Here is a 19,336-nt window from a genome sequence, read left to right as displayed (position 1 = left end):
AGTGAGAAGCCAGCATTTAAAAGGCGCGCGAGAGATTCGAGATAGGCGACGCAAAGAGGGTCTTTTCAATGTAACACTTCGTTCCGAGTTTTACATTTCTCGAGTGCTTTGAACGCTCCTTCATTATCTTCACCTTTTGCACACCATAATGTCGCTCTCAGCTCCCACTCGTATCCTCCGAAAACCTACTCTATCCCGCCAGTTCTCAACTAGCCTTCCTGTTCTTGCCTCTCGTGGCTCCTCAAAACCCGAGGGATTGGGCGCTCGATCGAGGCCTTGGTCAGTGCAGAACGTTCCCAAGTTTGCATTTGACGACGCCACAAGTCTGGGATGGATGAGGATGTTTAGGATCCAGGAAGGTGAAGGATTGGTGAGGAAAATCGAAGAGGACAGAGAGGCCTTAAGAAGTACGTTTTTTTTTCTTTTCTTTTCTGTATCTACATTTCAGATGTATTGATATAGTTTATATCTTCTTACTGTAGCTGCCAATCAGACCAAGTTCACTCCACCCACCGCCCCCATACGTTTGACATCCACTATTGACCTTGCCCGCCCAGACTCGCGTTACCATACCAAATGCGTTCTTCTTGTCCCCATTGCCGCTCTTCCGTTGTCCACGCCAGAAGCTGTTCACAGGTTCAAACTCCTCGCTGGGCCGAGGTGGACTCCCGGGAAACCAGGGAGAAATGAGTTTATCAAGGATGAGAACAGTGACGGCGAAAATGGTTGGATCAAGGTTAGTGAGGAAAGGTTTGAGAGTGCCAGACAAAATAGGAGATCGGCGTCGGATATCTTGGAGAGACTGGTCAACGCTGCCAATGTGGGTCTGTTTGGCATATAAACAAAGAAAAACCTATCTAATGTCGAATTAAACTTAGGACCGCGAGTCTCCACTCCCTGCTGACCTTCCAATTGACACTCGCCATCTTCTTGCCCGTCACAGGAAGAAGCGGTCTCGTCAGAACACTTTCAAATGGGCTCCCGGACAAGAGTTTTTGTCTCGTCATCAAGAAGTTGGTGGCGTACGTGGCTTCCCTGTCAGTTGGCTACCGGAAGAACTCAGAGAAAGAGTTTCCAAGAAATAAGCGTTTATAATGCATTTTCTCTATCCACCTTAGCCTCATCAACTCTTTTTGATGTCCGCACTCTTGTGTTCATTTTATTATAGGGTATTTTCTGGCATCACTGGACGGGAAAAGAAGAAAACCGAACGCGCAATCAAGGACACTGTAGTCTTCTGAAGTAAAGAAGGCTAAAAGAAACACACATTGAAAGCGAGGCTTTAAACGTGGGAAGCACAAGATATATACAAATAAGTGAGCCAACTACGAGAAGACTCCATTAATAGATTGAATTAAAGGATTATATATGGACAAACAAAACTGGAATAGCTTTACGTTCATGCAGAGGCAGCGACAGGTGCGGCAGCAGGTGGTTGCGTAGCCTTAGGCTGATGAACACAAGTCAGCGTCATCCAGTCTCTATCCTAACGTAGAAGAACTGACCTCCTCTTCAAGCTCCAATGGCGCGGTTGCAACTGGCTGCTCGAGTTTTGGGGCCTCAGAGGCAACAACGGGTGCCTCGTTGAGCGGTTTGGTAGCCTCTTCTTTGGAAGTTTCTTCCGTGGAAGTCGGGATACCTTCCTTTTTCTTGGGCTTGAAGATGTCGCCAATTCGAGCTGAGAGTCGTCGGTGAGCCTTGAGATTAGACTTAGCCGCTTGCTGTCCCGAGGGTTAGTCAACAAACCGTATTGGGAATGGAATATTACTCGCATCTTTGGCCTCGTCTTTTTTATCCTCGATCTTGTTTTCCTCGGGAGCTGGAGCAACTTCGGCTGGGGCGTCAGCAGAGGTGGCGGTGTCGCTGAAATAAACGACGCTTAGTCCTCTGATGCTGCTGAATAACACATGCCTCAACTCACATTCCTTTGAGTGCCCCAGTGTCGGGAGATTTGACAGTAGGCTCAACAGCTTCGATGGGAGCAGAAGTTCCGATGACAGGTTCCGAGGTTGTAGGGACAGACGGGGGGGCGGCATCATCACCTTCGGTCTCGACGGGTGCCGCAGCGGTCACTGGATCAGCCTTCTCGGCCTGTCCAAATGTGGTCAGTCTTGCTATGTTGAATAGATAATGATGCTGACCTTAGGAGTTTTTTTCTTCTCCTTCTTAGGAGATTTGTCTCTGTTACCGAAGAATTTGGCAAAGAAACCTTTGCCCTCGGCCTTGGTTTTTTCAGTCCTTTCCTGCATTGTTATTCATTAGCAACACTCTTTTGGCTTTTGGCATACTAATTCACCTTGACTGCCGATTTCTTTACCTCTTTCTTTCCCTCTTTGATCTCAGAGGGCTTGGGGACCTCTTCGGTAGTCTTGGCCCCTTCCCCCGTCGTCGTACCCTCCACAAGCTTGTCAGCCTCAGTATTGTCTACTTTGTTTCCAAGCTCAGGTCCGGGCTGGGCGGTGCCGGCCTCAGTATTTGCGACAGTAGGTTGCTTGATAAATTGATTAATGTTAGTTAATGGAACCTAAAAGTCTCCAAATACTCACTTCTTTGACGAGGGGTTCAGTGATGTTGGGTGCAGCTACTTCAGAGACAGGTTCCTGGGCCTTGAAAATTTCCTTGGCCTCTTGGGAAGGCGGGGTAGCCTCGGCGACAAGGGCATTAGCAGTTTCGGCGGGGGCCTGCACAGATGTAATTGCAGGAATTGATTTGGAAGGTAAGATGTTGAGGAATGAGGTCATTATGCGCGGTGGCAAATTCCGTTAGCGGAAGTAAACGGGAAGTTAAGGCGGTAGCAAGGTTGAAGTAGAAACAATTGCGCGATGAAGCTTAGCCTACGCGTTCACAAAAGGAAGTTGAAGAGGAAAAACCAAGATGATTATTGCGAACAAAGAAAAGAACAAATCTTGATGTTCGTTGAAAGAGGACAAAGGGAGGGGAAAGCAATATGAAACATGGCAAAGGAGATCATAGCGCCAATGTCCTGGGTTGGCATCGCGACGGGCATTGCCATTCGCAAAGGCAGGTGCAGTGCAACCCAAGCCTCACTGAAGCCCATATCGAGACGCCATGTGGACCAACTGATGGTATACGTCCCTCCTAGCCACTCTATAGGCGCTGCACAACATTGAAATGTGCTGGCAATCCCCTTCTCCTGCATTCATGCGAGCGCACGAGCCCATTGGCCCAAAGACGCTCAAGACACTCTTCCAACTGATTAACGCGACTTTACAAGCCAATATCGACTGATCATGGCCAGTACTCGAATATGGACTGTCAGAAGCTTTCAATATTGCCCAAAGAGCAAGGATTTGAGCAAAGACACGAAAGACAAACCAAAAGGCTGCTGATCAAGCGAGAATAAATCAGAGTAAGGAATGAAAAGTACACACCTGGTTGACTTGTTCAGTGGCAGACATTGTTATAGTTAGAGTTTGTAATGAGCGTGATGAAACGGTGATTGATTATAGTGAGAAAGCACTTGAAGAAATAGAAGATGGAAAGAGAAAGGAGAACATGAGATGCAAAACAAGGCGTGAGATTATGCTATTATGCATGGGTGTGCTGTGCGCAAGAGGAACCTGAGAAAGGGATCTCAGTCCTGCTGCACGGTGGTCCATGGACAAACAGGAAACGTAGAGAATGTTCACACACATGCCGGCCCTTAATTTTTGGTCCCCAAGCTCTCGCTCGAGCCGATCCAGATTCCCTGGATCCGCCCAATGTTTTGATTCTGTAGACAGGGCATACGACTATGGCGATGTGGGAAGATGGTTGCTGGACTGCTCGGGCAGGATGGCCAAGGCATTAAACCGCAGTGCCGGGTGAGAGGATGAGCAGCGGTGGCGGCCCAGTGGCAAGTGACGAGTGGCAAAAAGTGGCAAGTGACAAGTGGCAATCGGCACGTCGAGGTTATGTAACTAGCTCACTTGCCGGATTGGGTAAGTGCGGTGCGGATTCCAAGGTGTTGCCACCGGGGCGGGCATGTCCGACGGGCAGGGCTGCATGTACTGTTGTTACCCGTATAAAGCACAAGTACCGGCTACTCGCCTCGTCTTCCTCCTCACCGCCGAGCCACCGCGACCCCCATGCACCGCAGGCAGGCCACTCGCATATCCCCAACCGCCACCCCCTCCTCACTCCTTTCCCCTATCGTCTCCCACTTCCCTGCTCTCTCCGTCATATCCCCCTTCAAGGCCTTGCGTCAGTCCCCTTCCTCCGACCACCACCACCCAACCCTCGCTTCCCCACCACGCCTAGAACTTACCAAGGCAGTATGGCAGGAAGCAGATCTCGGAGATGGAAAGGGCATCGTGTAGGTTCAAAATGCCTCTTCGTTTAGCCACGTGATCTATCGCTGACAGCATCGTTATCAAGGCCCTTACTTCTCTTAACATCTCCCACGAGCGCGCTGCAGATATTTTCAGTCCCAACTCCTGTCGCTTCTCAGGACCCTCGATCTTCAGAATCATTCAGTGACCCTGAGGAGGTGTTTGCCATGTCCACTATAACATATGACTCGTCCCTATATCAATGCTCGCTGTCTGGGGTAAACGATGGAGACCCTCTACCGTTTTCGGCGCACAATGAAACCGTGCTAGACATGGCGCTCATGGAGGGGGGAAGAGTTGCTTTGGTCACTTGCCATTCGAACAAGACGTTTATAGGACCCCTGGCGTTAGTCGTGGTGAACCTCAAAAGTGGGCGAGCAGAAGCGAGAGTGGATCTAGGTGCTGGTTCCACGGCTGATGTCCATGTATCACATAAGGTTATTGTCATTGTAAGTACTACCTTAATAAAGATGCTACACAAACTTATGAAAGCTCTCACCGTCCAGACTGTATCCCATCCTACACCTTCGATTCACTTTTTAGATCCCGCGTCTTTTACGCCTCTATTTCCCCCTATTGTGGATGCTGCGCCTAATGCTCTCACTCAACTGCCAACAATTGCTTTATCTGGCCGGATTCTTGCTTATGTGACATCGACGCCTGCCAATATCTCCACACCTAGCGACATGGGCTCGCTGGTAACGTCCTCCTCCTTGAGAGCCTCCCATTCAAGGAACCGGCAAGGTCCTTCCAGTCAAGTGGAGAGTCATCAAGGTGCACTAATAAGTTCGGCAGTTGAGATCGGAGGTGGCGTGGCTCGCGGGGTATGGGCAGGCATAAAACTTGGTGCGAAGGCTGCTAGCGCCGCAACGCGTGCTAGAAGCGACAGATTGGCTCAGAGTGCACCAGATGATACTACCGCCTTCGGTCGTGACCAAGAAGCCGCAATCCTTGGGGACACAGAGAGCCGATCACTGGACGAGGGCAGCATGCTTGACGAGGCACTACCCATTAGTGCTGCCAATGCAAAGTCTATTGACAAGGGTGAATGGATCCATGTCATCGACCTTTTCTCTCGCCATCCGAGCAGCACACGTCAAGTATCGCCGCCGGGCAATGTCACTTCGAAGTCAACCCCCTCTTTCACCACTGTAGCCCATTTCAGGCTGCCTCCCTCGTCTGTCGTTCCAATAGATACCTCCCACTCGTCTCAGTACCATTCATTGCCTGTCCAACATCTATCTTTTTCCCCATCAGGTACGGCACTGTTAGCTGCACCTGCTGATGGCCGAAGTTTTCATATAATGGAATTTCATCCCGCTGGGCCGATGAAAGGGAACACTAGAACTGGAACACAGAGTCAAGCTTGGCACTTGTATGAGCTCAAGAGAGGCCATACGATTGCCAATGTCAGGTGGACAAGTTGGGACAGGATGGGAAATTGGGTGGGTGTTGGCACAGACAGAGGTACCATACGTGAGTCTGGGATACCTGCCTAACTGATGTGTCAGCATATTATTTTTCCTAATGTCCCCTGCAGATATCTATCCCATACACCCATCAGGAGGACAGCCTTCCGCGTTCACACATGTCGCAGGATGCCGCAATGCTCAGCGGCTCTTTGCTCTTTCAATTCCTGTGTCTCCTATCGCCAGGATCAGGCCACCACGCTTAGCTATGGATACATCACATCTAGACGGATCTCTTGATTCAGATTTGACATATTCAGAAAATTCTGTTTTCGGCTTCCTCCCTTATCGCCAGCACCAGAAGTTGGATCAGAAGCACATTCAAGACATCGGAATTTTCCGATGGCCGTCGGGTGTGTTGGAGCTCATTCGCATGGCAGTACGTGGATGCCGAGAGGATGATAGTGAGGCGGGAGTGGCCAAATACAGCAGTAGATCACCACCACACAGGACCAGAAGCGCACTCACCGAATTGATGCTTAGCAGAGCTGTTCGTGAACGTAATAGCTTTGCAGCTGAAAAGGCAGCCCAGGCGAGATGGGTATTGCCCAGCGCAGTTGCTATGTCAGCACCCACTCTTTTGTCTTCGACTATTGCTGAGAAGAGTCAGCCGTCCCGGGTGGGTGCCCTTGCCGCGGCAGAAATTCGAACACACCATTTCAATCCACATGTCCTCCCCAGTTCTATCTATCTCTCAAGGCAAATTGAATTTTTTTCTGCCCGACCTATAGACGATTACTCTCCCCTTTCGATACTCGATTTGGAAGCGCGAACCGATAAACTCGTTTTTCGACAGGAAGTAGAGGCACGGTCCCCTCCGAATGAAGACACCGAGGCACCTTTATCTTTCGACCGGCCTCTCCTGTCGGCTTTGCATGATCTGATAGAATCTCCTTCCGATCGCCAGATACCAGGATTGCCTAACGGTCATGGCCGGACGGGGATATGGACGGGAGATCCAATTCAAACAGTGAAATACGGGTTTAATGAAGGAGTCGATAGGGTTCGCAGGGAATATGTGCGAGCACAGCTTGTCAAAGAGCACAAATTGACAAAGCAAAACAAGGAGACAAGCGGGCTGAGCCTTAGCTTCGAAGATGATGCAGTACTCGCCGTATCAAGCTCAGACCTGCGCTTGGATAATCTCTCACTCGATCAATCTGAGCCGGCCGCAGTTTCCGGCAGATCAAGCTCAATCCATACTTCGGAAAATTTGACGTCCCCCCCTGGCAGCGGTGATTTACCACCCACCAAGGTAGACTCATCGGACGGAGACAGTCAGTGGGGGGAAGTGTGGGAAGAAGAGTATCGAAAGGCCGTGGAAGATGACGGCGGGCCCGATGATCTAGTGCTAGGTCTTTTGGACGAGGAGGAAGATGAGAGACGACAGTGGGAAGCGAGACAAAAACTTTGAAAGCAGGCAAATCATCATTTGGGCTAGATTTGAACGAGGTGGGTCATAGTCTTGAGTTGTATCATATGGGAAAAAAAACGAGCAAACAGAGATATGTCGCTCTTGTCAGCCAAAACAGAAATTAGAACATCCAATTCTTCCTTAGTTGTATTTTATGGCCCATGATCACATACAGGTGCAATCGCGAACACGTATGCATTACTTTTCCGATTCTCAAGTGCATTTACGCAATTAAAAAGCCCCTTTTTACCGTGCTGAAGGCTATATCGTCGATGTTCTAAATATGAATCGTCATATTAAGGGTCGATTAGAAGCCCATCCTCCTCTTGCTATACAGGCTCAGGCTGTTCATGATTCTCTATTTCCCGACTAGATACAAATGGCAAGATGTTCATAACTAAAGATACCCGGCAGCAAGCTATCAACCAAGTAACTTCCATATTTAGTCCCAGTGCAAACTGTAAAAGCAATCTGTGACTACCTCGTAACTGACGTTGCCGCCAATCTCTATCTACTTGTCTGTCCCAACTTCCAGGACCATTGAAGCCTACTTCTGCTCAGGGACTTGGTTCAGCAAACCTTTTCCTGCGAGTGCAGAAATCATGTTATCAAGCACAAGAAGCTCCATCTAAGCGCGTAGATCAGTATTGAATATTACAGAATCGACAGGACCGACATCACTAACCTTCTTTTGTGAGTCACGTGTCTCAGTACCCATGTGAGGAAGGAGGGTGATGTTGTCCATGGCGAGAAGCTTGGGGTTCACATTGGGCTCATCAGGGTAGACGTCAATGCCCGCACTGTAAAGCTATCACGAGAGTTAGTACCAGATACACGTTTAATGGAAATTAAGCGTGAACTCACTTTTCCGCTTTCTAAAGCCTCAATGAACGCCTCTTCGTCAATTACTGCTCCTCGGGCGGTATTGATAAGTACACTTCCATCCTTCATCAAACCAAACTCCTGTCTGCCAAAGCTGCCCTTAGTCTTCTCATTCAAAGGCAGGTTGAGGGATACAACGTCGGCTTGCTTAAGCAACTCCTCGATCGAGGATACGTATGTGCAAGGGAAGTTGGGAGGGGGCTGGATTGGTCGACGATTATAATAAATCACCTTCATATCAAACGCGAGTAGCCTTCTGGCAAGCGCGGATCCTATGCCGCCCATGCCGATGATACCCAAAGTCTTTCCTTCCGGATCACGAGCAGGAGAGAGACCGGCCTTCCATTTGCCTGATCGAACATTGACCTCGGCTCGCCAGAATTGACGCATGGCAGAGATGGCAAGGAAAGCGCCCACTGTGGCAGTAGCATCGTCCACGGCTTGAGGGGTGTGAGATACTTGGATACCACGAGCGGTACACGCAGCAACGTCGACTGCCAAGGCGAGTAAGCTTTTGCGTGGGTTGCAAAGACTGTAAACGTACTCTGGTCATATCCTGCTCCATTGTGACAGATGTACTTGACACTGGCAGGCAATTTGTTGATTAATTCTTCATCGAACAGACCGATGGCGGAGACAGAGTCGTTGTGACGATAGATGGCAACGATATTGGCGTACTTTCCGTTAGGAGCGAGGTCTTGAAAGAATTCAGAGCGGGATGCGGAGGCGAGTTCCTACAGGAAGTATTACATCATTGTTCATGCAGCCCGGAGTACCGGGACGAAGTGACCACCTACAAGAACTTCGGCTACCGCACCGAGTTTAGAACTCTGCTCCTCCTTCGACCAGACAATGCCTGTCTTGGGGTTGGCTGAGTACGTGACACATCGATTGTTCAGTATCGTTGCGCGGTGTACCATTCGAAAACGACAATTACTTACCGGCAATAAGGACCTGGGGCTTCGACATTCTGGAGTTTGTTAAATTATTTATTTCTATGAATAAGTGGCTAGAAGGATGGTTGACTAGAAAATCAGTGGTAGATGCGAATGAGGTATGCCCACTTGTTGAAAAAGAGAACACTGCTCTCCCGTTCTGTCATTTGATATATATATACTGTCGTACGGCAGTCGACGGTCTCCGCCAAGCTGACATTCTGCCGAATCTCCGGTCCGGTCGACCCGGACTGCGCGACTCCTTTGTTTAGCGACTGGCGACTTCCTTTCTATTTAATTAATCCGCGGAATCTGAGAATTTGTGCGGATCTGGATTGTCTCATGGCAAATCATACATACCTCATGTACAAAGCTGATCGCTTTGCTGCTCTCCATCTGCCAGCACCACTGCATCTATCGTATATGTGAGCGACGATCAACTTGTAAATTTAATCAACAAACAACAAGGCCCGCAATAGAAGACTGATTATGTCCAGCTAACTTGCTGCTGTCCCTGCAATGGTGGGTGTCTCCGATTCGGTGCTTTCCAGCGCCCTCGGCGATCTAAATGGCTCGTTTCTTGGAGCTTACCAACAGACATTGCGATTATAAGGCTGTCTTTGGAATTTTGCAGACTGTAGCTACGCTGTCCTGAATCACTTGCTATCATCATCATCGAATGTAATTATCCTTGATGCGACTTGTCCTTCACTTCTACTACTGCTTCTGACACTTCTTCGCATCTGCTTCATCTTCGGAGTTTATTTGTTGATGGACCAGGCGATGGTCAGAACCAGGCGTGTACAATCAATCACACGCTATTGGATCATGGCCGTATTCTGCTGTACTATAGTACGTACATAGGTACACTAATGCGGACGAATTCACTACTTTTACAGATATGGTAGCCAAAGGAATACAAACTGTGGAGCCCTAAGATTTCGCGAACAACTGTATTCCACTCCTTTTTACTCTATTCCGTTTAAAATGTGACATTGATGGCTCCTACACTTGTGCGGACATGTATGCCCCTTTCTGTCTTTGAGTCAGGACGAGATCCGTGATCCTCAGCAGACGAAGGGTGCATCTTCCGGTCAACAATCCCTTGACCATCAACAGGCAAACTGACGCTGATCACTTCGTGGGTACTTTGATCCAGGTGATTTGCCACAGATTCAGCCTGCCAGGCGACGTTGCCAAGGTAGAAATGTGATCCCATGCGATCTCTTTCTTCGAGGGTAATGTTGCGCCATCGTCCAAGACCCTCGGGATCGGGAATGAGAGCATTACCGAGGTCGACATTGATAGGACCTTTGGAGGTCATCAGACGGAATGGGCCTTGAAAAAGCGGATGCGGGAATACTGATGATATAATGGTCATTTTACATCCTGATGGGGCATATATCCTGGCAAACACTTACTTTGTACATCTCCAATAAGGGAGAATACATCCATCCGTAAGTCTCGACATGGGACTTCCCAATCAGCATAATGTACGATGACGCGATCGCCCCCCGATCGGACATTGACATTGACAGGTGGCAAGGTGCTCATGAAGGGGGGTGGGCCAGGCGTTAGGAGGTGCGGTACATCTGACGCAGATTGATGCACAGACTCTGAAGTGGGACAATTTATCAGGTTGAAACGCGGCGGCGCTGCAAGAGAGATATTGAGATGTATTTCACCTCTGCAAATGGCCATTGTCAGAATGTCATCGATTTGAAACTGTGGATAATCACTTACATCGGAGTATCAATTGTCATATCATTAGACACAGCGACCTCCCCCACAACCTTCCCAGTCGTCCTCACCATCAAGTTCTCCAGTCTCGGTTTTTGCAAAGTGACCTCTCCAAATTCGCTAAATAACGATAATTCACCGATGCGCACATCCTGTAGCCCATCGACATAGATGGCAGAGTTTCCTGCCCGGACATCAAGGGAACGTACAAAACTTGAGGAAGGTGCAATGTCATGCTTATGCTCCTGTGTTGCCAAAGAAGGCAATGCGACGTGAACGCGGAATTGTAGAGGATTACCCTTCCTATCGGGATACAGGGATTCGAGAGGATGATTGGTGACAATTTCCACGCCATATCCATTTTTCGTCGGGCGGTCCCAGATGAATCGATTGTGTTCTTCGTTCTGACTGCCGTCACCTACCGTGTCATCGAGGTCTTCCTCCGATAGGGTGACGTTGATTGTAGGACCTCTGCGATTCAGGCACACACTTGAGGCAGCAAGCATCTCCCATCCCGCACTGTTCTGCCCATCAAGTTCGTCTCTTGCACCCAACTCGACGTCTATAATGGTTTCCACAATGACACGAACATATTCCCCTTGTCCGGGTTTTCTTCCTTGCCCGTCGTGGGCGACGATGCTACCTTGGTCGTCAATACCCTTCCACTCTTCCTCCGAATGAGCATCGTAGCTAGAGAAAATTATGGGGCCTATTGCGGCGGGGCCCTGCCACATCTCCACAAAGACCTCGCTGTCAAGAGGTAGGTAAAATGTCGCGTTCAAACTTCGCTGCTCTTCCTTAATCTGTTCAAGCGGGTCGGAGAAACCAACCAGATCCGACGGGCTGAATGGCGCCCATCCAGTGGAGGAAAAAGGGACACATTCAATGGACTGTCGCAGCCACGGATCCTTCGCCGGTGGTGTTTCGGGGAAAACAGACTGCGGCTGTCTGGGCCCTCGGTGTCTGGGTTGTGATCCTGGTCCCAAAAATCTCCATCCTAGAGCGCCCATACCCATCATACCAACCCATAAACCCATCCCCCATACTATCCCCAATATAAATCTTTTGCCCGCTTTTCCACGTAGATAACTCTTCCTCTCATTCCTGCGTTGTAACTGCGATTGAAAAGGATCGTTCGGTGTATAAGGTGGAGCTGGTCCCAACTCAATGTCGTCTGATTCGGGGAGAAAAAGGGGCTGAGTGACGGCGGAACTAGGTGATGCGGGGTATTCAAAAGGGTACTGCTGATTAGCATCCTGAGCCGGAAGCAAGCGAGACGGAAGGTAAGGGGAAGGAGGTAAGGAGGCGAAATCGTCGTCGAATTCGTCGTCTGACGATATCGGCGCTTTGGTGTCTTCTGGTAGGATCATGGTATAGACGTCAATAAAATTATGAAGAGTAAAGAGATCTGACTCACCTTAAATGTTTCGGGCAAATATATACAAAACAAGGGCAGAAGCGCAGCCGCAGCAGATCCGTAAAATAATATGAAAGAACGGCCGAACGGTTGTTGTATACGTAATAAAACATAACTGGCGCTCTCTGCTGCGCTGTCAGGCAAGGAAATGTTCTTCCCCTACCTTGATGTCCGTGCCATTTCACAAATCGGGCGGCTCCCTTCGCCCCATCGCAGTAGTGGACCCCATGTACAGAATCTGCGCGAAGGCCGTTCTCAAAGCCACGCTCGGATCAAAATTTATCCTCCCCTTTCCATGGGGTTTCGGTCGGCGGGCGGAGTCGAGCAAATTGTTAGTGCAGTTTGAGCGAATGCAAGTTTCATTGGATGTCTATCACATGCGTCTTTCTTCTCTAACGCATCTAACACATATAATGGCTTCAACCGCATCGACAGGATGGAAACGTCGACTGTGATAGTTACCGACACGCCCAAACTCTACCAAACGTGTAAATGGTCCTACAGCAACCCGTCGGGGCTGGTCCGTGAATGATGGGCAGGTACTATCCTCCTCCCAGGCGGTTCGTCAGGGAAATGTTTCAGGCCTTCCTCTTCTCCTCAGAGCGACACACGCCCTTACCGAATATGCACCTTGGGCCCCATCGCCAATCAAATGACTTTACCTTGACGAGGTCTTCATCTTCTCGCCGAGCGACGACAAAGTGCTTAATGAAACCAAATCTTTCCTAGCTTCCAAGAGTCATGTATTCAAACTCAACCAGGGCAAATGCTAAGCCAAGAGCCCGAGAGGAATACATGAAAATGGGCTCAAACTGCTGGATACAATGGTTGGCAGCACAATAAGGCGCAGAACCTTCTTGTGGAACAAGGTCAACAAAGAAACGACGAAAATTTGCAAACTTCAATCCCTTCTAGCCCAACATGTCCTCTTCTTTTTCTCTAGAAAATGCCTAAAATGCCTGGCTCAAGACCTACGAACCACATGCGATGGTCACTGCTCACGACATTGCTCGCCTGACAATGCCGTCTGGGGGGAGTTCCTCCGCCTTCGTTTAGCCAAGTGTGTTCGTTGTTCTGTCCGATTTTGAAGCCCGAGGATGCGCCCTCATTACTCTGCCTACCCTTTATGGAGGGTTGGGGCTACTGTCACACTATGTCATCGCTTTCGTCGCCAGAGCGACAGCAAATGAAGCTGCCGACAAAGTCGTGAACAAGATATTTGAATGACTCCTGAGACCCAGGAGACAGATGAGGAAGGTCTATTTTTGACCTAGCATGCAAAGTGCGAGAAGAAGTGGGAAAATCAGCCAGAGTGACTGCTCGAAGGAACGGAAGGTGATGAAAGGAAATCCAAGGTTGAACACTGCAGTGTTCTCAGACGCAAATGACGATCAATAATACCTTAGTACCCAACGTTATTGTTTGACAACTCGTTGATTTCGACCAGCCTCTTTGACCGCATGTTCATCTCCTACTTTAACTATTCCGCCTTCCCTGCCTCCCATCAAAGTCACAATCAAGGTCAAGAAGAAATCTGTCCAGCTCGTCCCCTCACTTCCATGCCCAGTGCAACAGCGTCACTTCCCTCCTACACTCGGCTTTGCAAGCCCTGCCCAGTAACATCGCGTCACTCTTGAGCCCGTATCATGGAAGGGCAAAGGCGAAATGATGTGCGGATCCGAGGAGCGAACCCAAACGGGGTCACAAGGGCAGCCGTTGTCCATAGCTTCAGAAGGAGCATTTGAGCCGCTAGTCGTCTCAAGCGTTGGTTTGATTGAAGAGAGGACAGAAAGAGATATAAAGTGGTGGACGAAGGGGATCGGAAAGACTGGAGGAGGGCAGTTAGTAGCAAGAATGTCCCTTATGCTGCAGAAATTTAGGGGATTGCATTTTTTTGAAGTTGGTGGGAGTGGAGTGTTGGTTTCTGTATCTAGTTAATGAATCAACGAAAACAAATGGAGAGGAAAAACACGAACAGTGAATCTGAAATGAATAAAAATATCTGAAATAAAAACAAGACGGCATAGAGCCCGTCTTTTTTTTTGTTTTTTTGTTTTTTTGTTTTTTTTGTTTTTTTCTGGACAATCGATAGTTTCATGACACTATAGTAGCCTAGAGCAACGTGATAGGGTACTGGACTTATGCAGTCTCGTCTTTCATCGCGAGTTGAACCACATAATCCACTGTCGAGGCCAAATAAATAATGACCATTGGGATTCCGCCGCAAAAGAGCAGCAGCAGCACTGCACTGAGACAGCATGCACAGCGTGTACACAAAACTCATAGATTACGATGAAAAGTAGCCAAATGAAAGGGATAACGAGTGAATTGTAATACCAGTTTGACATACAGACATAAAAGGTGAAATTATACGAGATTCAGATCCTTGAGAGTGCTGGACCAGACGGCAACCTTCTTATGGGCCATCACCTACCGATTGTCAGTCAATTGTCAACCAATGGAGAATGTACGGTGGCGGCTTACCTTTTCTGCCGTAAATCCTGTAACCTGTAATCCTTCCAGAGATGTTGCTCGGGAAAGGGCCACATACGCTTGGCCCTTTTCAAAGACCTTGCCGAGGTCGACTCTCACACGATCAAGGGTTTGTCCTTGCGATTTGTGTATGGACATGGCCCACGCAAGGATCAGTGGCAACTTCCATGATTGCATTGCATCAGCTTCGTGAATACGTGGATTTGACCGGCCATGACTGAGCCTCACCTGTGATCGCGACGCCTGCACTTCCCCATTTGGCAGTTCCGCCTTAAAGACATCCATTTCCATCAGAACGTCCCTTGTGCCGCCTCCAGGCACCTTAAAACGCACTACCGGCAACGGATTTGCCCCTTTGGCTTGGTACTTATCTCTCAATGCCTGTCTGACTGCTAAACTTTTCATCTTATCCTCTTCTTCCAAATCTTTCAGGTCAGCGTCAGGTGTCCATTTGCCCAAATCGTCGCATTGGAACATATTTTTGTAAGTGAATCCAATCACTTTGCCCATTGAACCATTTACAAGGGTCTCGTCTAGATTTTTGACTAACATGACCTGTGCGTTCTCCTTGAGTTCAATTATTTTGGGTGCCATGAAATTGGAAAGGAGTTTCTCGCGTTGATTTGCTTCTGCACTGCCCCCATCGATAGAATGGTAAGTGAAGCCGACGGAATCAAGCTGATTGAGGCGTGATAAATTGGCGCGGTCAACATCTTCGCGTCTAGGGAAGAGGGCGGTGGGTTCAATTCCATCATTAAATTTGAGGGGACGTGCAAGTGATTTGAAGGCGATGATTGATTCATTAGAAAGGCGACCAAAACGCATCTCGTTGAGCATGTCAACGAATCCTATATGTCTATGAGCGAAATTACGCTGGGAGCAAACGCAAATGCTCACTTTGGTCCTTCTGACGGAATACCTTAGTTAGATTCACAGATAGATGAATTGTCTCATCCCACATCTCCGCTTCGAAAGCAAATTTGGGCATACCTCCGTTCTTAGTCACAGGAGGTAATTGAAAGAAGTCCCCCGTCACAATGATTTGTATACCTCCCCAAGGTTTGCTATTTTTACGAATTAGTTGCCCGAGTTTGCAAAATTTGTCAAACATAGCCCCATCTACCATAGACACTGGTAAAAGTCAACCAGCCGTAATAGCATCATATAAGGCAGTTGGGTGCTTACCTTCGTCGATAATTAATACCTTTGTTTTCGTCCATCTTCCTGATGCCTTTTTGTTCATTTTGAGCTTCCTGAGAAGTATTTCTGGCGTATCTGTTGCAAGCCCAACGCCACCAAATGAATGTAAGGTCACTCCACCGATGTTGCAAGCTGCAATTCCTGTCGAGGCTGTTACTGCAACAGCATCTGGGTTTCTGGCGTATTTGTTTCGTAAACTGTGGATAATTTCCCGTAGTAGAACAGATTTACCGGTACCTAAAACAATAAGCTCCATGGGCCAGTGATGAGACACGACATACCTGCACTGCCTGTGAAAAACACGTTTTTCTGCTGCTGTACTACCAGACTCAAGACCTTCTGCTGTTCTTCGCTAAGGGTCACACGCTGTTTGATGTTGAGGGCAGAGCTTGTCGATTTGGGCTGAGCGTTTTCCTTTGGCGTCAAACTGGTTTGGGTGTAAACTTTCTTGCGAGCCCTGCACTACGCATAAGCAAAAAATTAGGGTCGCGTTATATGGCGGCTTACTTCTGATCTCCCTCCCAAGGTAGCGGCCGTTTTGGCAAAGACGGGAGTGTTTGGTTCACATGACGTATGGAAGAGCCAGGGCAATGAGTTGCGACGGATGGAACTGAAATATCACAATTGATGTCTTGAGGCGAGGCAAAAGTAGATGATGTTTGCCCTGAACGCCAGTCGAGAACTGGAGAGGCATATACGGTCTCTTTGTTTTGATTTAATGCAGCAAGAATAGCTTTGCGACGTCTTTGAGACGCAATTTCTTTTGCGGCAGATTCTGGAAGACTGGGCGAAGTTGTTGTGGACTGCAAAGGGCCTGAAGATGGCAGTATATTGCCTTTTCTTTGGACGCTGGAAAAGAAGATGCGTCAGATATGGTTACCTCATCTTGTTGTACTTACATTTCTGGGCTTGGACTCCAATCCAGTTGACTAGACTCTGGTCCATCCTCCTCTCCCCAACTGCGTTTGAAAGAGGTTACGCGAGAAAGAGTCCCCTTTGATGTGTTGTTGGGATTGGACGATGAAAGTGTGCGGGCCGTAAGAATAGGCATATTACTGCGTAGAGAAAGCTTAGGAAGAGTTGAAATTAGTCAGAAAAGGAAGGTAGGAAGGAAGACGCGCTTGAATGGCAAAAAGTAATGAAAGGGAGGTTCTTGTCGAGTTGCACGATTGGCGTAGTATTCAGGGAATGCGGGGTGGTAACGGGATACAATGTAGCGGTCGAATCGAGGATAACGCTGGTAACAGGAGTACAGTAGTACAAGTAAGCGACATACAGTATTCAACAAATTATTAGGAATGGCACGTACTGTACTGTACCAGTACAATTGTTCTCTCTGTCGGTGACTTGCAGGAGAGGCGCGCCCGCGAGGTTTCAATTACGGTATCACCGCACTTATCGTATTTAGGTGATTATTTTATTGTTAATTTTTATTTACCTTCTCTCTACATACTTGCAATTTGTCTTCTTAAAAATTTTGTGATCGTTTATCTTCCCCCTCAATTTAATTTTCAACAGAACGTTGATTTCTACCGCTGTAACCGTACATTTGTTTCACATAGCTAAGGCACTTCTCACTTGCCGAATCACTCAAAAATACTTCTGTGGACCGGATATCTCTAGCCAGTAATCACCATGCCTAAAGACAAGAAAATTCAGAACGCTTTCAAACGTTCAGAAGTCCATCGGAAAACAAAACGTGAAAAAGAACAAGCCAAGCTCCAACGCCGTCTTGAGGTATCCTCCTTGCTAGTGTTTTCACCAAGCTCCGGCTAATTCTCTCAATTATAGATAAAAAAGGCTGAAAAAGACAAAGTAACTGGGGCTGCTCTCCGCGCCGAGCGTTTGTCAAAGAATATCCCTGTAACCCTCGATAATACTCGTGTTTACGATTCCAGTTCGTATCTTACAGCAAATCCTGCATCCCTGCAAAACTTGGCTCAGGAGGCGAAAGAAGCCAGTGCATTGATCAATGAGAATGATCTTATGGGGAAACAACCATCCAAGGAATTAAGTAACAGAGAAGATAGCGCCGTTTTAACATCCGGCCCGTCAAGTGACCAAGAAGAGGATGCGGACGGGTCAAGTGAAATGTCTGATAAGGAAATCGAAGAAAAGCTGGATGGAGAAGATCAAGAAGCCTCCGCAATGCGAGACATAACTACTCAATCACCACCCCGTATCTTGATCACCACATCACCGTCTCCTTGCAAACAAACTTATCAGTTTTGCGATGACTTGAAAAATGTTTTTCCGGGTGGAGAATTCTTCAAAAGGCCAAAGGGTAGAGGATTTGAAATTGGCAGGGTGTCCAGATGGGCCAGTAAAAGAGGTTATCGAGCTTTGATTGTTGTAAATGAGGATCATAAAATACCCAGTGAGTCAGCAGTCCGTGCACTGTTTCATCGGTTTTTCTCACAGATATTCAGATGCTATCACCTTAATAAACCTGCCTTCCGGACCCACCGCATACTTCAAGCTTTCCAGTATAACACTTTCGTCCAACATATACGTAAGTTTTTTTTTCACTATTGGTATTTTTCATCGGACACTGATCTTCACATTCGCGCAGGGGCATGCTCGTCCCACTCCCCATTCCCGTGAGTCTTGTGATTATCTGATTAGGGAAGACAGTACTGATGTTTAATTATCTCTAGCGGAGCTCATACTGAACAATTTCACTACCCTTCTTGGAAATAGTGTTGGGCGACTGTTTGGGTCCCTTTTCCCACCCCAGCCGCAATTTCGAGGGCGTCAAGTTGTCACTTTGCATAATCAACGAGATTTCCTCTTTTTCCGTCGCCACAGGTAAGCTAGTCGATCGGGATAATTTCTTCAAATTACTGATCCACGAAAAAGGTATATGTTCCCTTCTGCCACTTCGGCCAAACTCCAAGAGATTGGTCCGCGCTTTACCCTAAAACTTCGATGGCTTCGAAAAGGCCTTCCATCTGTCACGGCTCCCGACGGTCACGCCTCTATTGGCGGGGATCCTGCGGACGAAATATACGGAACTGAAGTTGGGCCCAGTAAGGAGGAAATTGCACAAGATGAGTTGGATGAAGAAGATGAGGCACTGAAAGAGATTGGGCAACCAGCCCAGAAAAAGAATGTTTATGAAGGGACCGAAGTGCCTCCGCTCGATGAGGAGCAGGAGTATGAGTGGAAGTGGAAGGTTAGTTGCTCATCGTTCAACAAGGCTTGTTACATGTCAATGCTTATGGTACGCTTTATAGCCGAAGATGGAAGTATCGAGGAGAACCTTCTTTTTATGATGCAAAATTGATCATCATATCGCCTCATCAGATTCTGGCCAACCTCCTGTCCAAGATTCACATGTTGTTCGGCGTCATCTGACTATTATGATATCTATAGACAACCCGCAAGCTGCTTCTCATCACCTAGTCTAAGCGTTCCGAGCGCTGGCAACGCAAGATTGTGGCGACTCTCAAATG

At 48.1% G+C, this 19,336-nt stretch overlaps 7 protein-coding genes across 8 annotated transcripts in view; 3 read left to right on the top strand and 4 right to left on the bottom strand.

The window, feature by feature from the left end:
* The first annotated feature begins 104 nt into the window (after nucleotides 1–104).
* Nucleotides 105–2,800, top strand: CNC02880 (expressed protein). The gene is made up of 7 exons (XM_024656744.1): nucleotides 105–407; nucleotides 483–820; nucleotides 879–1,463; nucleotides 1,518–1,723; nucleotides 1,775–2,104; nucleotides 2,171–2,483; nucleotides 2,532–2,800. Exons 1-3 carry the CDS (start codon nucleotides 149–151, stop codon nucleotides 1,083–1,085), a joined length of 804 nt encoding a protein of 267 aa, XP_024512560.1. The 5' UTR covers nucleotides 105–148; the 3' UTR covers nucleotides 1,086–1,463; nucleotides 1,518–1,723; nucleotides 1,775–2,104; nucleotides 2,171–2,483; nucleotides 2,532–2,800.
* On the bottom strand, nucleotides 1,163–3,499 carry CNC02870 (expressed protein). The gene is made up of 9 exons (XM_024656743.1): nucleotides 3,393–3,499; nucleotides 2,547–2,681; nucleotides 2,297–2,491; nucleotides 2,142–2,243; nucleotides 1,922–2,091; nucleotides 1,773–1,863; nucleotides 1,506–1,721; nucleotides 1,379–1,450; nucleotides 1,163–1,325 (listed from the first exon to the last, which is right to left on the bottom strand). The coding sequence occupies exons 1-8, from the start codon at nucleotides 3,417–3,419 to the stop codon at nucleotides 1,400–1,402; spliced, it is 987 nt and encodes a 328-aa protein (XP_024512406.1). The 5' UTR covers nucleotides 3,420–3,499; the 3' UTR covers nucleotides 1,163–1,325; nucleotides 1,379–1,399.
* A 558-nt stretch (nucleotides 3,500–4,057) lies between these two features.
* On the top strand, nucleotides 4,058–7,421 carry CNC02860 (hypothetical protein). Its single transcript, XM_569581.2, has 4 exons — nucleotides 4,058–4,315; nucleotides 4,378–4,780; nucleotides 4,838–5,807; nucleotides 5,872–7,421. The coding sequence occupies exons 1-4, from the start codon at nucleotides 4,089–4,091 to the stop codon at nucleotides 7,212–7,214; spliced, it is 2,943 nt and encodes a 980-aa protein (XP_569581.1). The 5' UTR covers nucleotides 4,058–4,088; the 3' UTR covers nucleotides 7,215–7,421.
* Nucleotides 7,422–7,453: 32 nt separating this feature from the next.
* Nucleotides 7,454–9,162, bottom strand: CNC02850 (2-hydroxyacid dehydrogenase, putative). The gene is made up of 6 exons (XM_569579.2): nucleotides 9,038–9,162; nucleotides 8,894–8,967; nucleotides 8,641–8,830; nucleotides 8,079–8,590; nucleotides 7,900–8,022; nucleotides 7,454–7,842 (listed from the first exon to the last, which is right to left on the bottom strand). Exons 1-6 carry the CDS (start codon nucleotides 9,063–9,065, stop codon nucleotides 7,762–7,764), a joined length of 1,008 nt encoding a protein of 335 aa, XP_569579.1. The 5' UTR covers nucleotides 9,066–9,162; the 3' UTR covers nucleotides 7,454–7,761.
* Nucleotides 9,163–9,720: 558 nt separating this feature from the next.
* Nucleotides 9,721–12,201, bottom strand: CNC02840 (expressed protein). 2 transcript variants are annotated; one of them, XM_024658944.1, is made up of 4 exons: nucleotides 12,189–12,201; nucleotides 10,775–12,128; nucleotides 10,453–10,718; nucleotides 9,721–10,393 (listed from the first exon to the last, which is right to left on the bottom strand). In XM_024658944.1, exons 2-4 carry the CDS (start codon nucleotides 11,806–11,808, stop codon nucleotides 10,014–10,016), a joined length of 1,680 nt encoding a protein of 559 aa, XP_024514281.1. In that variant the 5' UTR covers nucleotides 11,809–12,128; nucleotides 12,189–12,201; the 3' UTR covers nucleotides 9,721–10,013. The 2 variants fall into 2 exon arrangements, with proteins under 2 accessions (XP_024514281.1, XP_569578.1); XM_569578.2 differs by having other exon boundaries at nucleotides 10,775–12,201.
* A 2,067-nt stretch (nucleotides 12,202–14,268) lies between these two features.
* Nucleotides 14,269–17,241, bottom strand: CNC02830 (DNA repair and recombination protein pif1, mitochondrial precursor, putative). Its single transcript, XM_024656742.1, has 9 exons — nucleotides 17,191–17,241; nucleotides 16,781–17,118; nucleotides 16,389–16,730; nucleotides 16,163–16,338; nucleotides 15,867–16,118; nucleotides 15,579–15,812; nucleotides 14,910–15,529; nucleotides 14,673–14,843; nucleotides 14,269–14,618 (listed from the first exon to the last, which is right to left on the bottom strand). Exons 2-9 carry the CDS (start codon nucleotides 16,930–16,932, stop codon nucleotides 14,556–14,558), a joined length of 2,010 nt encoding a protein of 669 aa, XP_024512404.1. The 5' UTR covers nucleotides 16,933–17,118; nucleotides 17,191–17,241; the 3' UTR covers nucleotides 14,269–14,555.
* Nucleotides 17,242–17,359: 118 nt separating this feature from the next.
* Nucleotides 17,360–19,336, top strand: part of CNC02820 (conserved hypothetical protein) — a 2,078-nt gene continuing 101 nt past the window's right edge. The window contains exons 1-7 of the mRNA XM_569576.2: nucleotides 17,360–17,618; nucleotides 17,673–18,258; nucleotides 18,311–18,393; nucleotides 18,454–18,481; nucleotides 18,539–18,689; nucleotides 18,741–19,056; nucleotides 19,118–19,336. The exon at nucleotides 19,118–19,336 is cut by the window's right edge and continues 101 nt beyond it. Of these exons, the coding sequence (XP_569576.1) occupies nucleotides 17,517–17,618; nucleotides 17,673–18,258; nucleotides 18,311–18,393; nucleotides 18,454–18,481; nucleotides 18,539–18,689; nucleotides 18,741–19,056; nucleotides 19,118–19,156 (1,305 nt within the window). The 5' untranslated portion in view covers nucleotides 17,360–17,516 and the 3' untranslated portion in view covers nucleotides 19,157–19,336. The remainder of the gene's footprint in view (nucleotides 17,619–17,672; nucleotides 18,259–18,310; nucleotides 18,394–18,453; nucleotides 18,482–18,538; nucleotides 18,690–18,740; nucleotides 19,057–19,117) is intronic.

The sequence above is a fragment of the Cryptococcus neoformans genome (genome assembly GCF_000091045.1).
Source record: "Cryptococcus neoformans var. neoformans JEC21 chromosome 3 sequence".
In the NCBI taxonomy this organism is placed as follows: Eukaryota; Fungi; Basidiomycota; class Tremellomycetes; order Tremellales; family Cryptococcaceae; genus Cryptococcus; species Cryptococcus deneoformans.
This window is presented reverse-complemented; position numbering and strand designations above follow the sequence as displayed.